The 20863-nt window shown below is 37.7% G+C and overlaps 1 protein-coding gene across 9 annotated transcripts in view; it reads left to right on the forward strand.

Annotated features, from left to right (window-relative positions):
• Window positions 1-20486, forward strand: part of PLEKHA5 (pleckstrin homology domain containing A5) — a 169339-nt gene extending 148853 nt beyond the window's left edge. For 6 of the 9 annotated variants that reach the window (XM_042837634.1, XM_042837636.1, XM_042837628.1 and 3 more), the window contains 10 exons: window positions 709-820; window positions 1046-1092; window positions 2681-2798; window positions 6554-6669; window positions 7911-8120; window positions 10860-11018; window positions 12350-12477; window positions 13313-13458; window positions 14596-14680; window positions 17561-20486. In XM_042837634.1, coding sequence (XP_042693568.1) covers window positions 709-820; window positions 1046-1092; window positions 2681-2798; window positions 6554-6669; window positions 7911-8120; window positions 10860-11018; window positions 12350-12477; window positions 13313-13458; window positions 14596-14680; window positions 17561-17579 — 1140 coding nt within the window. In that variant the 3' untranslated portion in view covers window positions 17580-20486. Of the gene's footprint in view, window positions 1-708; window positions 821-1045; window positions 1093-1991; window positions 2181-2680; window positions 2799-6553; window positions 6670-7910; window positions 8121-10859; window positions 11019-12349; window positions 12478-13312; window positions 13459-14595; window positions 14701-17560 lie in introns of all 9 variants that reach the window. The other 3 variants (XM_042837638.1, XM_042837630.1, XM_042837637.1) reach the window with 2 other exon arrangements.
• The last annotated feature ends 377 nt before the right edge of the window (window positions 20487-20863 follow it).

Consider the following 20863-nt stretch of genomic DNA (forward strand, 5'->3'; position numbering starts at 1 on the left):
TTCAGATGTTAAACATCAGAACTCTTCCTGCTTATCTTCTTACTTTATTATTTGTTCTCTTCTCTGGAGAATTGGTTAGTAAGTACACGTTCTGAATTTCTGAGGTAATCTTTCTGTGACACACAAACGTGTGCTTATCTATCTGCAATAGACAGGTCGGTGTGGTCAATACTGTGAGGTGTTAATGGATGTTTTTGCTTGAGGGACTGATTTTCTATGCTGCTATGAAAGAGAGATTACAAGGAAACTCAAGAGCTGAGAAATTTGTGCTATGCAGCCCAAAGCATGCATAACCATGAACGCAAATAGGCCTACATTTTATATGCTCGTATGCAAACATCACGTTCATCTGCAACTATTTTGGATTGGAACTGCTGATTCCTTTCCTTTTGTTGTGTGTAGGTCTTCCATGCAAGCTTGGTTTTGCTTTTCTTTTTAAAGAGAACATGTAATTCCATTAAGTGGAATTTCAGCTTGCAAATTGCTATCAAAATAACTGGTGTGTGTTTCTGAAATGACTTAATCTGTCCGCTCCTTTGCTGACAACTTATTAATTTGTTACCTTTTAATGGGAGAGTATCTGTCGTTTTTGCATTTTGTTTTATTCATTGGGAAAGAATATGCAATACTGTCTAGAGGAAGAGGTTTTATTTTTTGCCCCTCCTGCAATATATTCTTATTTATCACTTTCTGTTTCTTTACTGGCAGACTGAGTCAGCTGGGATACAGCGTGCTCAGATTCAGAAGGAACTGTGGAGAATTCAAGATGTCATGGAAGGTTTAAGTAAACATAAACAGCAAAGAAGCTCTTCAGATGCAGGTAAACTGGACGTTTTTCTCTCTTAGGGAGTGAGATTGGATCGCATGCATTTTTATAAGTTAAATATCACATTTGCTTTTGTATGTTTGGAGGAGTCAGATATTTTAAATTGATGATTTGTGTATTTGCCTGGTAATAACAGCTTATATTTTGCGTCCATAAAACTACTTACTGAAAACAATTCTTCTCTTTCCTCCTACCCTTTCTCCCCCACCCCCCAAACAGGCATCATGGGATCAAGGACATTTTCTGCTATTAAATATAAAAATGAGGTATGTTTTTGGCATATTTACCATTTTAGCATCACTGAATATCAAATATACATGATAAAAAAGAAACATTATTTGAATCGTTTTAAGAATTTCTAAAGTATGTATTCTGTGAAAATACTTCATTGTGATTAGTTTTAAAAGACTGATAACTAGTAATTCTAACACTTTCATTTGTTCTTTGTCTTCATATTCTCACCAGTATGTTTCTCTTTTCCATTTCTCACCTTTTCCTCTCCCCAGGCTCTTATCCTAGAAATATAAACCCTGATTTTTGGATTTGCATTTTTCCCCAAAACACTTTTCATGGGAAGAAATATGTTGCTTTGTATGGCTATTCACCTACTGAGCCTGGTTCTCAGATGGCCGAGCACCCACAAGAGCATCTGAAACTGTGGGAGCTCCCAGATGTTCAATTGCTCTGAAAATCTGGCTAGCATTTACAGTTTTAAAGGGACATGTCATGACTGTCTAAAGCGTTTGGAAATATACATGTGGTTTACAGAACTTTTTGAAAATGTATTGTATATCAAAATCTTAAAAAAGATACAGAGTTTAATATTTAAAAGGACAATTCAGAGAATTCATAGATATCTAATTAAAAGTTGCAGATGATAGAACTGAAAACTTTCGTAAGTTGATTACTAAAGCTGTTGAAGTATTTCATTGTACATGGTGGTAATTAATTAAAATGCATATTTTGGCCTTTTTTCATTTTTCTTTCTTTTTTTTCCTTTTCCCCCCCTTTTTTTTTAAATTATTTTGTAGTGTGACATCGTCCCTTTCATACAAAAGTCTATAGCTGGTGTAGCTATGGTAATATATTTTTATTTATTTATAAGTTATAAATAATTGTAACAGGTGTGCACATCTAAATAAGGTGACTATTCTACAATCTTTAGGAAGAGGAAGTAGTCCCACCTCGTCCTCCACTCCCTCGGTCCTATGACTTTACAGAGCATCCTCCCATAATCCCCCCTCTGCCCAGTGATAGCAGCTCCTTGCTCTGTTATAGCAGGGGCCCAGTACATCTGCCAGAAGAAAAGAAGATTCACCAAGTTCAAGGATATCAGAGAAATGGATCTCACTGTGTAAGTGGCTTAAACTGCCACATCGTTCTTGAAGCATTCCCCCTTCCTTTGCACAGTCACAGTTTTTATTTTGCCATCTGGCTACTTTTATATTTGTTTTTACTTTTGGCTTTTGGTTTTATTTACAGCTCCATCATTTGCTTTTCACATTTTCCTGTCATATATTCTGTGTATATATAAAATGTCTTAAGACTTAAATGGGTGCGTTTTGGATCTAAGTCAATTTCAAAAACCAAACTCTTCTCCTCACAAGTATTTATAAAACTTCAGGCTCAGAAGCAGTTCTTGCTGAAGCCTATGGCAATTTTTCTGTGATTTCTGAAAATCTGCAAACATTTCTCAAACTAATTATGAAGGAATACTGCTGCCAGAGCAATTGAACAGTGAGCTGTTGCCCTGAAGTGAGCAGTCTCATCAGAAAATAGCTGTTTTGAGTCTTAAGACATAAATGCTTATACAGAAATGCCAGTTTATTTACCTCATAACTTGTCATTCTTCAGGGTCCTGATTATAGGCTTTATAAGAGTGAACCAGAGTTAACTACAGTAGCAGAAGTGGATGAATCTAATGGTGAAGAAAAAACAGAACAAATGTTAGAATCAGAATCTGCAGCTAAAGGTTTGTCCCCAGGAGTGCCGTTTATGACCTTTCAGCATTTTTTCAGAAGAAATACAGAGCTTTAACTGTTACAGAAGCTATTTCATCCTTCATATTTTTGTAGCCTGTCCATTTCTTAGTACGATGAAACAACTTGCACAATAAAATAATCATTTAATTATATGACAAGAAAGATTTCAGTCAATTACACCACAGAAAAATCAAACATTACACTCACCAACAACCCTGAAATCCTTATTGACACCATGTCTAATCACATCACTCACGTTCCCCACACACCATTCCCTTGAACAATTACCCATTTTCTGTTCATGCCCCTGAACAATTATTCAGTTTTTGAATCAAGCTCCCAATGTTATGTCACTGGAACGTCCAAAAAGGCAGCACCACAGAATTTTCAGACTCTCATAAGGCAGAGAAACAATGTCTTTTTCTTTTTTTAATCTTGTAATTGTTGAATTGCCTTCTGTCCTCTGATATAATAGGAATAATGATCATGACCTTGGAGTGTACAGACAATAAAGGTCTTTGCAATTGCTAAATGCTTTAGATTCTTCTCTTCATCCAGCTTCCATAAAAGCTACTAATTGCTTGCTAGAGTCTTTTACCAGGAAGTGCTCCTCAATTCTGTTTGTTAAAACACACAGAATAGTTTGTTAAAGGTGACTCCAGGAAAAGCAGTCTGAGCACTACCAAAAAACCCCTTTAAGAGCTTTCAGAATAACTGAACTTTTTTCTCTAACGATTGATGTTTACAGTGCCAGCAAGATAACAGCTTGTATTAGTTTGACTAAACAAGTATGTAGAGGTCTGGTGTAATACTGGAATTGACCCAAGAGCTATCATCATGTAAGGATATTACTTTCACCAAAACAGCCATATAGGCTTTTAAAACAAAAGACAGCATACAGTTTGGGTGCCCAACAATGTGAGTGACCCCATGATGGATGATATATTTAAGCTTGCACTTACTTACAGGCAATTACTTAATTCAGATTGAATATATTTGCTGAGGTGTAACAGCCACTTTAGGTATTAAATTACTTAGTGGTAAAAATACTCAGTTTAGCCCAAGATTTGCTAATCACCAACCACCTGAAGTTGCCTTTTTTGCTATAGATCTACGTTTTTTGGCCCGTGGTGTTTCACACTATTTACAGGCATTTATGACACGAGGGAGACTAATTAAGACAACATAAGAAGCCTATACTAACTATATAAAGCTAGCTGATACTTCTTGAGCGCCCTAGTCTGCTTTCTATTTTCTGTAAAGATGGAAGTTAACTTTATTATGTCCACTTCCAAAAAGCAACCTTCAGTAAAGAACAGCAATAATAGAAATTATTCTACTATAAATAGTATTTGGAGTTCAGGGTAGTGAGTGCAGGGAGGGCTATTTGTCTTCATTCAAAATAGAGTGAAGTGAGTTTATCATAGCTGTGCTTTATCATTTGGTCCATTCTTTTTGGATTTCCTGACAGCTATTTTCTTGTTTTGTGTGCTTATAACAACAATCCCATGCAGCAGGAAAAATACAACCCTTCCTGGTTTTGGTTGTTGTTTGTTTGTTCTTTGTAGTGCATATGACATTATAACCATATGCTGTTCCAACAAACATTTTTATGCCATTCTGTCATAAGAGTTTATAAACTCTAAGGGGAACAAACTCAAAGGCAGCTCATGTCTGAAACCTCCAATCTGTTTTAAGAAGTCATCCTTAAATGACTTTTTTCAGAATGCTTCTGAAAAATAAGTAGATTTCAGAGGAAACTTTTTAATGTTTTTCTCACTCTCTGTGCGTGTTACTGTACTGAACATTTCTGATGTTTTTTTCTGTCAGCCCTTCCCCTCCCGTTTCAAGTGACAGCAGAGAAACGTTTTAACAGGACTATGTAAAGCAACCCATACAGCTCTCTGCAAGCAATGGAATATTTATGACCTGAGTGGCACATAAAAGTGACACTAAAGGAAAATGGACTTAAGCTGTGTTTTATCCTTTTCATGTGTAAAGGAGACCCAAACTGTTGTTTTGTAGTTTTTGTTCTGAATGATGTATTTGGCATTCAAATAACTCCAGGCTATTTTGTCAGCCTATCAAACAATTTGGAGAAATAGTTGAGCCTTCGGCTGAGTCAGTATGTCCTCTGAAATCAGTGTGACTTCAGGAAAAACAAGGGGAGGTAATTTGACCATCGGAGAATATAAGTCCATTTTTATAGGCAAAAACTGCAAAAAAAACAGTATTTTTAATACTTTGATTTCCTGCATGTATGAAGAATGAAAGATGAAACATATTACTAGTTATATATGTATATTTTTGTGACTTTTACGTTCAGTTTTCTACTAGCTTAATTACATTTTGGCAGAAGTTCTCTAAGCAGAAAAACTCCAGTGGTGAGTTATTGTTACAAAAGGTAGAATGCATGGTGGGCAGCAGGACACAGAATATCCTCAGCTGCCAGCCAGACAGACCCTGGCTGCTACTCTTCTCTGTCCATGAGCTGCAAGGCTGAGCATACAGGCACTGTGCACAGGCACACATGCTCTGAACAGACCCAGCTAACCACAACTGTAAAACAGTTTTGAGACCAGTGCCATTGCAAGCACTGCATAAGTAAAAACAGCACTCACATAAAAGTGGAACAACACAGATAACCGTGATCCTCTTCTCACTTGCCAGCTGACCAGACTGAAAGCTTGTTGGCTGGTCTCATACCTACACATGAGTGGGCCACTCCAAAGGCTGCCTGCACCTATGGTATTTCCAGCAGCCAGCTCTTGAGTTTCTCCAACCTCTCCAGTAGTGAGATCTCGAGATTAAAAATCTCTTGGACACTTGGCTCCCAAACCTCATGCTCTGCTTGCTGCCTTAAGTTCATTTAGCATCTAGCATAGACAGAAGAGTCCTCCTGGGTAGCAGATCCATACCTATGGCCAATGTGGTAGCCAGCCTGTGCACGTGCAGGATCTGCCATCTCTCTGGCCCCAGCCCTATGATCTGTCTCCCCCTCTCTCACATGCTACTACATGGAAAGGAAAACCTACATGAAAAATATGTGTGAATAAAGTTTAGTAAGAAGAATGGACAGGCTGCAACTGTCAGGCTCAGGACTTGATGAGACAAGCATACTGAAAAACAATTTGCTTACACAAAGCTGAGCCTTTTTATTCCCCCTCTGTTTTATGCCATGCTTGTTTTTTCCTATCTGCCTTGCCTCTTCTTTTTCTCAACCTTTGTTTCTACCCAAATAAGCAATCCACCTGTGATTACTTTTCCTGCGTCAGTCCAACCTTTTAAAAATTATTTCCAGTACTATCACCTAGGTAATGTTGGCCTTAAATAGCTGTACTGGTATGGTCACCTGCTGGCCTTGCAAGCTCTCTTCCACAGAAAGTCCCAGATTCTGCCTTCCCGTTATCTGTGAAGCCTATGAATCTATGAAAGCCTAATTATCTTTCACACAATTCCCCCTTAACCATATGTGAAGTCTAGCCATTGCACACAGCACTGTCTAACTTTTGTCCATTTCTCACTGTTATTTTTATGTCCAGCAATTTCTCATGCCATATGCAGTATTTAGCCATGCTCTTCTCTGCCTAACCTGCTGGTCATCTGCCTGCATATCTTAATGGATGTCACAGTTACGCAGAGTTTGAGTATTTTCCGAGGCTGACAACGTGCATGTAGTAGAAAACAATGTGCTGTTTGACTATGCTTTGCATAGGACTTAGCATGTTGCTTTACTGTTTCACAGGCTCACATTTCCCAGTGGGAGTTGTACCACCCAGAACCAAATCACCAACCCCAGAATCCTCAACAATAGCATCCTATGTCACTTTAAGGAAGAATAAGAAGATAGATCTAAGAACGGTAATTTAAAGTAGCTTTCAAGCATTGATGGATAATGAGGTGTTAATTTCTAAGTTTAATTTCTGCAGTTACTTGAAAAGTTGCAGCTATCTTTTTAATTTCCTTTACATAAAAATCACTGTGATATAAAGTGAAATATGATCTATTCAGTTAGCTGAGACAGCTGTAGAGAAAATAACAAAATTATAAGGGTCATGTATGTTAAAGAGATTTCATTACACTAAAGCTGGCTAAGAACTACATGGTAATGTTAAATCTACTAAGCAGCTGGAAACTGAAGTTTGGGCTTAAGCTGAAAAGACATGAAGCATCTTTCGTTAAAAGCTTTCAAGAGTATATTTGGATTCTGAAGCATTTTAACAGCCTCTGTAAAATACGTAGGGGATTTTATTTTAATACTAAATTGATCCGGGAAAAGCTAAAGCAGCCAGGAAGCGAAAATGTCAATCAGTATGTGGGTAGTAAACCTGGAATGTCAGGTTAGAGGCAGATGTTTACATGTAGCTTAGGCAAAAGTGGGGAAAATTTCTGCCTTCGTTGTAGGATGAATAGGTGAGGATAAGCTGTGGAAAGAATAGGAGAGCAGAGAGATGCTGAACGGAAAAAGAGTACCACTTGCAGAAGTGAAGCCAGTTGCTATGAATCTGCTGAAAGCAACCATTTGCCCAAAGTAAATAGTTCTGTATTTTTTATGACAGAAAAATCTGAAAATTGGTGAATTTCAGGATTAGAGTGGGTAAAGCCATTGTTTTTTCAGGAATGATATAATGCTTAGAACTACACATTTTTAAGCAATGCTAAATTCAGTTTGTTTCAGCCTGAGCTTGCCATTAGGTGATCCCCAGCTGGGAATGGAATAAAAAGGCAGAAGTGAATATTAGATCAATTGGTATAAATGTCCTCAGTCGTTAAATTTCTCCAAAGTTTTGGTCTTAGGGGAGTCAGCTCTCTGGTAATATCTGGTAAATTATTTCAACTTCACACAAAAGGTCTGAAAAAGTTTGTACCCATTGTCTTGATATTAAGCATTAATGATAACAATACCACTGTTTAAAAAAAAAACAATGTATTTTTAATTTTGGTGTTTATTTGTTAATCTTGTGTTTTGTTTGTATACACGAGAGGTCTTTTCTTGCCCGCAATTTCTCTGCTTTTTAATAGTCGTTAGGTGATCTTTCTGATAAGCTAAATAGCTAAGAATCTTGCTGCTTTTAAAGAATGTGTATGTTTTTCCTTTAAAGGAAAGACCAAGAAGTGCAGTGGAGCAGTTGTGTCTTGCAGAAAGCACACGGCCTCGAATGACTGTGGAGGAACAGATGGAAAGAATAAAAAGACACCAACAAGCTTGCCTGAGAGAGAAGAGGAAAGGACTAAATATTATTGGTGTTTCAGACCAGTCAACATCACAGAATCTATCTTTTGTCAGAGATAATCCATTCAAATCGGCACAGGTTGGTCCAAGTTCTTAAAAACAATTTAAAAAATAATAACAAAAGTAATAATCTTGAAAAGTCATGTGACAGTACAGGTGTCTAATAACTGACATTGTTCATATAGAGAAGCTGTTGCAATTCTCTGCCAGACACAAGAGAAAGGGCAATGACAACCTTCATGTTTATACCTAATGACAGTAGAAGTCACTTATTTAGGGAAATAAGTAATTCAATTCTACATATGATCTTTGATTATCCATTGTGATGTTTGTTAACAGTTAATGCTTGTTGTCAGATGTAGCAAGCAGCATGAATGCACACTTTGTGACTAAAAGCAGTATCGGAGAGAACCACGATTCATTTGATGTATAAATTATGAAGATTTTCTGTCATGCAACATATTCAAACATCTATAACATGAGTTACAAAACATTTCTAGATAGGAATGTATATTTATGATGATTGTGTTAACTGGTGCTCTCTAGTTGTGCTGAGTCCATAAATACAGAAAAATAAATCACTTTCATTGTCATGCATTCTTAAGCAATTAAGGCAAAGCAGAGTGTGTTTTGAACATGCAAGAGTGGGGAGAGAAGATGAGGATGTAATTGCTTGACGCTGACCAGGAAATATGTCTTAAATAAATAAATAAATTCTGAACTACAATAAACCTCTGAACAAACAAATTCCACGTAACAGTTGTAAGTCTACTACTTTTTTGACTGCTGAGTCAGGAAATTAGTTCTCTTTTTTCAATAGAAGTTGTGTTTTCCATCTTCTGCTATACTTTTTTTTTTTTCTTCAGATCATGCTGACTTTTTTTTTACAGTAACATGCACATATCTCCTTTTATGTTTTGTATCTGCTTATCCAAGACCAGATTAAATGCATCACACTGTTTAGAAGGTGCCTATTTTCACATGTATGTTAGCTTTTTTTTTTTTTTCCTCTGAGCACACTAAATTGTCTTCAGAGCTATGGGGAAGTTCCTTCAACAGCACTGGATCGCCAAAAGGCACTGAGTTCATATTTTCCTTTTGCATTAGATAATCTATTTGGGACCACATCATGAGTGATGTAGTTGAATGTAGTGGCTCCTCCAAACTTTTTTGTGATTAACTTGGCATTTCCCAAGAAGTTCAAAGCAAAGCTCTGCAGATGTTTCTTGTAGTAGAATTTACGCATTTGAGCATCACGATTGTTTAGAAGGTGGGATAGTGAAAGAGTGATAGGACAAGGGGAAATGGTTTTAAACTGAGACGGGAGGTTTAGGTTAGATATTAGGAGGAAGTTTTTCACACAGGATGGTGACGCAGTGGAACAGGTTGCCCAGGAGGCATTCAGGGTGAGGCTGAATGTGGCTCTGGGCAGCCTGGTCTGGTGGTTGGTGACCCTGCACATAGCAGGGGGTTGAAACTAGATAATCATTGTGGCCCTTTTCAACCCAGGCCATCCTATGATTCTATGATTCTCACCAATTCCTTAAGTTAATTCATAACTCAGAGTGAGGAAACTGCAGTCGTGTGTGTCATACCTGGCTTGCCAGCACGTAGGGAAACAGGATGGGGAAGCGGTCAGACCCTCAGCAGCAGCAGTAACTGCTGCTGCACAGAGTTCTGAAGGATGCTGGTCCTGTCAGCATGTTCTCCAGTCCTCTGAGCTACATGGGTAAGAAATTTTTCCATGCCTGTTGATTTCATACAGAAAAGTGACACAGTGACATTTAACTGCTGGAAATCTTTTCAGTTGGTTTTTTTGTTGTTGGTTTTTTTTTTTGTTTTTTTTTTGTTTTTGTTTTTTTTTTTTTTTGCGTGTGAAGAAAGGAAAGATAAAAGGATTTTATGAACAGCCCACTATGTAATTTTTAAGTGATTACCAAAATAGTAAAGGAAGTTGTCTAATAAGTGTTGTTGTTTGGGGCAAGTGTAAGATATGGGTGCATACTTTGTTTAAGAAAGCAGAGAGATTGATTTGTAGACTGACTTTAATAGAATTTCCCCTTTTCAACATGCATGTGCTAAATCAGACAGGAATTCAGCCAGAAGATTTACTACTTTCCTGGATCCTATTTTTCTCCACCCTAGTACTTAGTGTGTTGCAACACATAGGAACTTCAGTTCTGTTGGATTCACTCTTATGCCAACATAATGTTCAGAGTTCAGAATCTTAAGTCACTTCTACCACCCTTCCTCAAAATGTTTATATCAAACATATTCTATGTACAGTAGACATTTTTAAGGAATAACTGATATGGAGTTCTTAGTGTCTTTTGCTTATACTCTGCCATTATCAGATATTATGCTGACCTCTGTTAAATCAGTTACCAGCAAAGACTTGGAAGATACCTGAGATACTTGGCAGAGTGCACATAGGTGTGCAGCTGATTTTGCATTGGCAGCAGATTTTTATATGAATGGAATTTCAGAGGATAGAAATGCTAGAGATTTTTGCAGGTAGAAAAGGAGATTAATCTTGAAAAGTAAAAAAGCAGCTAGGTTCAACTGTTTTGAAAGGCATAATAATGAGAAAATTCCAGGTTTTTTCTTAAAAAGAAAAAGAAAAAAGCCAACATTATCCTTATTGAACTGTGATGTTCAATGCTTCAATGCTCAGCAATGGAATGTCACGTAAAAAACTGTTTTGAGTTAAGATGCTTTAGTTTTTCAGACAGCTTTCTTAGCACAACACAAGACTTGGACCTGACGCTGTAATAACTGTTTTTAGAACAAATGTCTCTATATCAATTTTGTTCTGCAGAATCGCAAAAAGGATGAAAGTGTATCTAGTCACATAAAGGAATTAGAGAGCACCACTAAAGATAATAATTTGAAACAAAAAAATGAAAGTCCTGAAGAAGAAATAGTGCAAGTAAAACATGATGGAGAACAAGAACATAATTCAGGTTTTACAAAAGAGGTACTGAACTCTCCTTAACTGCACTGCTCATCAGCCTATCTTGCAGTAGAAAAGTATTTTTAACCACAGCAGGGTATGGGAAGCCAAGCAAAATTCCTTTTTCTTGGAAGATTAACATATATTTTTGTTTGTAAAAATGTAGTAGTAGTGCAAAATGGAATCAGATCTGTCGATTGCCTAGAGATTGAATTTGCTTATATGTATATACAGTCTTCTTAAATTTTGTTCTAATTTCCTCTTAACTTTACTTCATTTCACATTAATTTTCTTTTATTGTCTTGATTGACCAGAAAATTAAAAACATATCTGATCTTTATTTCTTTGGGTTTGGAAACAAACTCAGTGCTGATGCATCTTTAATAATCATTGATCTGTGTGGTTTTTGATGGTCATTTTATACTTTTTTCCATGATTGGCTTTTTTCCATGGTTGGCTTTAGTGCATCAAACACTGTGCAGGACAGAGAATAAGGCTGATGCAGCAACTCATACGTAGAAGTAGGCACAACTGTAGTCTGTGCTGTTTGGCCATCAGATTGATTTCTGTCTCGATATCATCTCAGGCTCCATTAGCAGTGAGTTACCTCTGTATTTCTGGTAGCAAAGTGCCCTAAGGACTCAGCAAAAGCAGACTGACTGTGGAGAACAGATTACTAGAATTGTTTCCACGTAATCATATCCTCCTTGGAGTGTCATATTTTTAAAATCTTGTGTGTACTTTTTTTTATCTTTTTCACTATGTATTCTTTCATTAATCTCCTGTTGCTTTTATTTTCCCACTCCTTTTTCCTTTCTCTTTCCTATTTTATATTTGGTTTGTTTGCTTGTTTTTGTTTGTTTGTTTTTTAAAATGTTATAAAATCAAATAGCTAGCATTTGTTATTCTTCTAGAACACTTTCTGTTGAGAGTTGCTTTGTGTTAAGTATGCAAACCCCTTAAAGGAGTATTTCATAATATGCTAATATTGGTCCTAGCTAATCAAACCTTTAAGCGCAATATTCAAGCTCGTTGCTCAAGTACTGCAGTTGCTGGAATCTTTGGCATTGTGCAGAGAGGGATAGCATACAAAACCTAGGCAGGCTGCAGTCCAAAGAGTTCTGGAAGTAATTAAGACGAGCCCTACCCATTGGCTCTGGTCTGAGTTTCAGGATAACTCTATTAACCTGAATGGCATTGATAAAAATTTCTTAAGTTATGTAATTCTAAGTTACTAAGTATACATGATGGCAAAATTTGTCTGTTAATAAAACTGTTTCCTGATACTTTATTTCTTATCTACCACTTAGTGGGTGTTACTGCTTTTTTGTTTCATGATTTCAATTTTTTTATAGCTGACAAAAACTGATGATTTTTTATCAGATACACATGTTGTATCTGACTCAAAAGAAGTGAATAATGAAGAGAAAGCAGAAAAGGAAAAGAATAATAAAGTGGAAGAAACACATGATGGTGATATAAGGTAAAAATAAAACAAGATGTTCAAAGACTATTTTAAACTTGCATGTTGTATTTATTAGTTGAACGTACCAAGCAACTAATGAAATACTGTCATAATACTTCTGAGGTATACTTGGATGTTTTGAAGTGGTTTACATACAGAGAAATACAGTGAGAAACTTGCAGGAGTTCTGTAAGAGGTAATGAGTTGGTACGAGGGGTGATGTTTATTCCCAGGTACTGCCCAAGTTACAGATATGTTCATGATTCTGGCTTTGTGTTACAAAATGTGCTTAGTAGTGTCAGTCCAAGCTCTGTATCAGTTTAATATGAAACCTTCAGCCAGGGCTTCTATCGCAAGCTCTTTAACACTGGCGTTTATGAAAGCATTGCATTTGCAGACAGATTCAGCAGTTTACTTTATACCTTTTGACCTTTATTTGACAGTTTGGGAGTATTGCAGAATTAGACAAAGACTGTATATCAGATATTTCTCTTTAATAATTCCTAACTTTATTGTAAGCTGTGCAGATTCTACAGTTTCACAGTCGATCCTGAGTTCTTATATTAGACCCTAACTTTCTCACAGCATACTTCATCAAAATAGGTATCACACTGCAGGAACCTGTATGAATATGCTAAGGAAAAGAACTCAGTTTCTAGCATATGTTTTTTTTAGGTCTAACTTTATGTGGTAGAAGGGTTTGAAAATACGTATTTAACTTCTATTACACAAACTCACCAGTTGCAACTTTGTCTATTAACAAAAGAAAATTAAATTGTGACTCCTATACTTAGTGGCTAGCACTTGAAATTAAGTTAGTGAGTTCTAAAAGCCGTGGTTTTTTTTCCGTCAGCTTGCAGAGTGTGACCACAGTTTCAAACCACAAACCCAAAACCGGTTCAGAAGAAAGTGAAGCAGCTAGTGTTCAAGAGCAAAAAGGAATTATTGCTTCATTTGAATTAGCAGCACAGTCTTCAAAAGGAAATCAGGCAACAGCAGGTATGGAAAAGAGTTTGACTAAAACAAAAGTTACACGGGACATATAAAAACTTCATTTCATTGTGATGATGTCTTTTGATGCTCAAAAACCCTTGTGATTTGAGAAGCGCTGAGCTGGTCTGAATATTAAGTATAGGTTTTTACAACATAGAGAAAAGTAGTTTCCTGCTGGGTAGCTACAGAAATTCCATTTTTCTGAGGTTTTAATGTAGATTTTGTGGTAGCATTTATTTCAGGGAATTATTTGACTTTAGCCAAAAATTAAGTCATCTTGTAGTTATTGGTTGGAGCAAATCCTTCCCTCTTTATCTTATAGAACAGTATCTCAATCCCAGGTATGTATGAACTATTTGATCTCCTGGCTGATGGACAGCCTCGAGTTTTGAACTGTGAACCACAATTTGGTCGTGATTTCAGATGCAGGAACAGCTGAAGACATTAGCTGATTGGTACAAAGACCCACGGTGTACTTTGCAAGAACAAAAAGGTGGAAAAAAGCAAAACTTTGTGCAAAAAGGAAAAGAAGAGGGGAGCAAATGGGCGAGGAGGGAGTTGATCATAGAATTTAAGATATAATTAGAATATTCAGTAATGGGAGCGGTTATGTAAGCCAGATACTTCGATCTATGGATATAAAAGGTGACCTGAACCTTGCAACGCAGTCAGCAGTTTTTTCCTGTGACTTGGTAATCAAAACTGGAACTTGTAAATGCGCTCTGTAGCACCAAGCAGAATAACAAATAGTTAACCTGAGCTGGGATATAAAGATGGTTCTGAAAGTATTCCAGCTAGTTAAATTGTACGTATTTTTTCCTCTGACATAACATGTTAGTATTCGTGTGTCTGTTCTTTGTTCCTGAGATGATCTACTAGTTGTGTATAGGCTTGAGTCTTTTCTGAGATGTTTTGTTTCTTGAAAGAAATGACCCTTGCTGACAACAGCTACGCTGTCCCCTGAAGTTGTGCTCACTGTGCTGATCAGATTTTAAGTCTTAACTTGTGTAACTTTCATTTGGTTCTGCTTATATTGATTGTGGCTTGAAATGGTGATTTTCAAGCTTATGTTTACTATGTAAGCCAGCTAGCTTTTGCCTTGTGTAACTTGTTTTCTTGTTTATCTTGCTGTATGACTCGCAGTGAAAAGTTTGCCTTCTTCACCAGAATCGTCATTGTCACCAGCTTCATCTACACAACCACAGCTCACAGAAGGATCACATTTCATGTGTGTATAGTTACAGAGAAGTACGTCTTTTTTCCCACCCCTCCTGTCATTTTTCTAATACCGTTCTGAGTGTATGTACTGCAGGTATCTTTGAGAAACATCTGTGGACAGTACTTGGCAAGACAAAGATATCTACTACGTTGAGTATAAACTAACTGGAAAACAAAACAAGTACACATACTGACTTGTTTGCAAGTCATGTGTTCCATACTCAAATACAAAGGACTAATTGGCTTGTTTTGCCACAGGTGGCAGGATAACAGCCCTTTGAATTACATGAGAACCTAGGCTGTTACAGAGCAGATAGACATTTAAGCTACCAGCATTAGTGCTCAGGTGCAAATGAATCTTGCTGCTTCCATGTGGGCAGCTGAAGTGAGATTTCTTAGTGATGCACTGAAGGGAATGGTTTAATACTCCAAAGAGTTTATGGCTTAAGATATGGATGAGTGAGGCATGACAAACAGAAAAGAAAAAAAATGAGGGTGAATGAAATGTAACAGTTCCGTTGTGGGTTTTATTTCTATAGGGATAATCCTACTCAGTATTCTTCCCTGTCTTAGCTGATTTCAAGGAAGTTAGAAAGCATGAGTTTGGCTAGATTTACATGTTCTTACCTGCAGTGTTACTGACTCAATAAATGGAGTTGGACATACAAGAAAGCATAATTGTTTGTACAGGTGTTTAAGGAAACTAGAATGATACCTACCTGAGTGCTACTGCACTTTGCCAGCATTTAAAATGATCAACATCTCTTTGTTGTCAGGAAGTATCTATTTAAGTAGTCTTTCTGCTAAAGGAATGAGTTTGACTTCAATGATCATGTCGAAAGCCATAGTTAATGCCATAAATTAAATGTAAGGAAGTCTTATATTTGAGACTTTTCAGTCTTTCAGCATTGAGAGATCTGAAGATGCATTTTCTTATTTATTGCCCTGTATCGCCAAGCTTTCATCTTAGTAAAATTAGACATTAATCAACATAAACACTTTATGCTGCATGAATTAAGTGCAGGAATCGGCATAAAAAGATTGCATTCAGTACCAACACCAGTGTTGCTCACTTTCTCCTGTATGCAGCCCATCGTTACGAAATTTAGTTTGGACTCTTGTACTTTCACTTAAAATGTTGTTATGAAATCATTTAAAAATAAGTGGCACTATTAATTTTTTTTTCTGGAAACCTGTGTTAAAGATTTTAATTTCACTGTATACATGCTGATGCATTCATGATGTTTGAACATTTATGTGTTTTGAAATAGGGCAAACTTTCAGGGCAGTGATGTGATTGAAACCACACTGCTGAATTCCTTCTGTAGCCACACCACAGATGCCTTGACAGGGGAGGCAACCTGCAGTTTCACCAGAGTTTTTTTGTTTTGCTTTTTTTTTTTTTAATCAGTTGCATTAAGTTACTTTTACCCCTTGTCATCAGCCCCAGCGATCAGTTCAGCAAAGTCATTTTAATTATTAATGCTGAACACGAGAGTAGCCAAAGTGAAGTGCTCACATAGTGACCTGCTTTGTAGTGGAACAACTAACCCCTGACACCCCACAGCGTGTTGTAACCTCGCAGGTAGTAAGTATGCAGCTACAACACTTCCATCTTAAGAATGATGCTGCAACACTTAGAATTGTATTGTTATGCTTATGGCAAAACAGCGCATCTGGGCTGCTGGTTGTAAAGCTATTGCTCTGCTCATATATGCACCACCATAACAAAGTAAAATAAATTTTACCCCTTTGGGCTGTTTAATGTTTGAATTGAGTTGAAAAAACTATTCGACTGTGTGCATATACACTCTGCCTTTCTTTGGTGCACTTGTTACCTCTGCTAGTCAAGTGTTCCAGAGCCAGTTTGTGCCTTGAGCTGGGCCTTGTGTACATAGATGTAAGGAGAGTGGTCTGCCTGCCTGCAGTAGTTTCTGCCCCTTCCTCTCTGTGTTGCCATTCTGGTGTTTTGGAATGGTAAAAGATACATGCAGGAGCTGGGTGTCTCTCAAATGCAAGAAATCCTGGATACTAGAGGGCTGCAGCATCAGTCCTGTTCTTATGTGGCATCTGGAAAATGTATGGTAGATCTCCGAGTATCGTGAGGTAATACCTATATTTGGCTTGCTTGGTCAATTAGTAAAACGATACTCTGGGCACAGGGCCAGGAGAATTTGGCGTAGGAAATTGGTGGCATAGGATATTCTGGGACTAAGGAAAACCCATTAGCACAAAGCTACTTTCTTTGTTACGGCCCTATTTTGCAGAGGCACATTCTGGATGCGTAGCTCTGACATTGTTACATTTTAAGCATTGCATTCAAGCAGAGTAGTGGAGGGATAATGAAATTTTAGCAGCACCAGGATCTGAAGCTCCGAAACACTTTTACCAACGAACTGCTAACAGCTATTTATAGAAATCCTTTCAGCAATAACCAAAAGGCAGCAAGCTCGGGGCTGAGCACAGCAACTTCAGCACGCTCATAGTGATGCTGCAGCACGGCCTCATGCAGGGACAGCGCTGTGTCCTGCTGCAAACAGCACCTGGCATTTGTCAAAGCAGGGAGGGCCTTTGCCACTGTCCTTGGTTCTATATGGAAAACATTTGGAGCTGGCCACGTCAACAAGATAAAAATCTCAGGACAAAGACATTTTCCTAGTTGTGTAAAGTTGAAAAAAGTTTACTTTTGCTTCTTGCTGACAGTGAACTTTCTGAAAAGCTGATTTTGGAAACCACTTATTTCTGAGATACTCTATTATGTTCTACATCAGTGATAACTGCTGCTAGGAGGAGGTCAGACATTCCGTGCCGTGTTTTGTCCCAGGAGTTGTGTTATACAATATTCTGTTGTTGCTAAAATACGGTAACCTAACCTGTGTCTGTCTTCCAGCTCTAATGGCTTCTGTTGAAACAATTCATGCCTGAGATGTATGGACCCGACCTACGGAAATGTGAGAAGATATTGTACAGTATATTTTAAATCTATGAAATTCATAGTTCTGATGCTTTTGGCCACAGAGCATCATTTTATCACTTCCTGGAAAATGTTTATTCCAAGAGAGCTTTAAATGGCCCATATGTACACTCAACAACCTTCAGATCGTTCTCCTGATACCAGCTTGCTGCTATGATTTCTGTGCACATAAAATAAAGGCTCTTCTCAGTGTGCAGTCTATAGTCAGGACTTTATTTTCCAGAATTTAATGTTCTTTTACGTATGGATCACATAAGTTTACTTTTTGGCTTCTTTTAGACGCATAACTCAGTTAATTTTACATATCACCACTAAAACCGTTTTACACTTTTTAAACACTACAATTTATTGTTTTGACATTTTATTTGTAAAAATTTTTATATATATATATACATATAGATATATTTAAAATGTGCCATTTTTATTATTGCTTAGTAAAAGATGTCCTGTTTCTGCTGTAATTATTTCTTGGTCAGGTTGCAATGTCAGCAGTTACTGCCACACTTCTGTCAACATATACTTTAATGTCAGTGCTTACTTTTACTTAAATAAAATGGAGTGTAGGTATTTTGAGGTACTGGGCTTTTCCTTTGTTGGGTTAGAGTGTGTACAGCAATAAGCAGGTTCTCAATCCAGTACTTAGTTTGTGTACAGATGTAATTATGTTCATTGTATATATATTATACAATGAGCACATGCGATGTAAGTAAAGAAGCCACTTATTGTTCAGATAAGAATGTTCATATCCCATTTCTTTTATATCATAATAAATAAATGTTGATGTTCTTAAGGACTGGTATGGTTAGTGTTTCTTCCAGCAAGCAGATGTCATACAGCATATTCCACCTTTTGATGTGGGGAGTGCAACAATCTTATCTCATTGGCGACACCACCTGTCAACCAGAGTAGCATGACAGACTCTTAAGATTCCAGTCTTCCTCTCCAGGAAAGAATAAGGCTGCAACACACAACAAAAAGACAACGTGAGATCGAGATGCAAGAAATACAGGTTCAGCTCCTGACTCTCCGGGCTTGTATCGTGATGTTGGAATAATCACTTAGTCATTCTGTGTGCCTCCATTTCCTGCCTGTTTATTTGAGACGGAATGGCCTGCCATGCTGTGGTGTGGCAAGTAGTAACTCAGTGTTTGGAAACGTCGAATGCCACATTCAGTGGGGTTAAGGAGAGATGTATGATGATTCCTTGAGGCTTTGACATCTGCAAAGCATCTTCCAGAAACCAAAAGAAAACCCAAGGCCATTTGTCAAGTGTCATCATCCTACAGATGTTGCTGGCTTCACTTCTCCTTCTTACGCAGCTGTCTGAATTTGCCTGAGACGAGAGGTTTAGAAAAGAATGATGAAAAATGAAATGATTTAAAGGGCAAGCTTTTGAATCTAAGATGTAAAGCTAAGAAACCTTTTAAAGATTCAGGCAACCACTGTGTGCTTTGGTGCATGTGCGTGCCATAAGTAGGAAGGAAAGTTTCTTAAGAAGGCGACTGCCAGCTCTCATTGTGCTCTTTTTATCACACAAATCATAGCCCATTCAAGTTAATCTTAAGGTACCAGAGAATATATAATTCGGTGTGCTTTTCCAAAGAGGAGTGCCTGAGATTGACACGTGGTTTGAAATTAACTCCTTATCATTACCACCTTGAGAAGGAGATTGTGTTCACTGTGCATTTCTGCCTCTCCCAGCTCTGCTCTCAGTTCTTTCTGTCACAGAGACACAGAGCACACTTTCTACCTGTTGCTCTGCCTTTTTCTTTGAAAAGCAGAGAACTGGGAGGCAGAAATTAGCAGTGGAGCTTGGAGGGTCATAGTGAAAGAGGTGGCAGAGGGAAAAGAGATGAATCATGATGCAGGCAGACAGCACGCAGCTTAAAGTCTGACCAAGTAGCCCTTCCTCTTTTTTTGGAACGAGAGCCCCAGATTAGCACATCCTTCCATCCAAAATGCAGAGCAAACAGGAGGAATGTGATTTTTATAGCTCAGCCAGCTGAGATTTAAGTTCAGCGGCATCACTGGAACACCTGGGGCAAAACAAATACAACACACCCTGGTCCCTCCCTAACTCTTACACAGAGAGCTGTTCAGCTGTCAAGCTTTGCAATCTCTTTCTGTCCTTGCTGCCAAAAAAAAGATTTGCAACCAATAAAGGAAAGAATGACTAAGTGGTTTTTGGACATTTGTAGATCTTGTCTGTGTTTGAAGCAGCTGTCAGTTTGGTGTGTCTGCACAGTATGTGCAGTTTATGCTGAACTTGGGGGGGCATGGGAGAATCTGCAAGTTTTGCTGGTGTGACTGTTGACAAAGATGGCAAAATCTGAATGGTGCAGGAATGCAGTCATGCTCACAGACTGTAACTTCACCTCCTGTGGGCACTTGCAGCGAAGACTTGCTATTTCATTGGGTGCTCTATCTTTTTGTCTTATGGAAAAGAACTAATGGCTCTGTGTTCTCACAGAGCATTTACTGTCTTTTACCTCATCAGAATAACTCATCCCGGTGGTCATACTCTGAGATACAGAAATATCAGAAAACTGGTACTGTCAGCTTTCAAGCGTCTATTTTGAGTTTGTATCTAGGATATTTTTATATTTCTGATCGATTGCTTTATTGGCTATTGCACTGACACTTGTATATACAGAACATGTACTTTTTTTCAAAAGCAAGAGTCCTTAGGAATAATGCAACACATTCTCTACAGATGTTCATGCTTTTCAGAACCAATTACATCTATTTTTGTCTTCTGTTCACCATTTGCACTGTTCCAAGACTACTAGAGAATGTGATTCTTTTCGCTCCCTCAATAAAGTGACATGACTCAAAAAAGTTATGATTGGTGTCTTGGCAGTTTTTGTATGTCGTGGACTGTCTCACAGAACAAGGCTCCAGCAGGCAGCTGAAGCCCTAAGTTTGTATGTACTGTTACTGAGAGGGGAGAAGTAATCTTCAGTTCATACTTCTGTCTGTCGTAAAATGAATACAATATCCAATTTTCATGAAATCAGGAAAAAAAAAAAGAAAGAAAAGTAGTTTGTTTTTATCTAAATCACTTTAATTGGGCAGTCTGGGAAGGAATCATTGCCAACCCTGTTGGATCCATGAGGTGTAGAAACCAGGAGTGTGTACACGAAGAATTTTTGTGCGTTACACTGCTAGCTATAGATGTATTAAATTCTCCAGTATTTGGAGGGATGGGTCGGGTTATAT

This window comes from Centrocercus urophasianus, unplaced genomic scaffold (assembly GCF_019232065.1).
Source record: "Centrocercus urophasianus isolate 14NV4802_14NV808 unplaced genomic scaffold, USGS_Curo_1.0 seq_73, whole genome shotgun sequence".
In the NCBI taxonomy this organism is placed as follows: domain Eukaryota; kingdom Metazoa; phylum Chordata; class Aves; order Galliformes; family Phasianidae; genus Centrocercus; species Centrocercus urophasianus.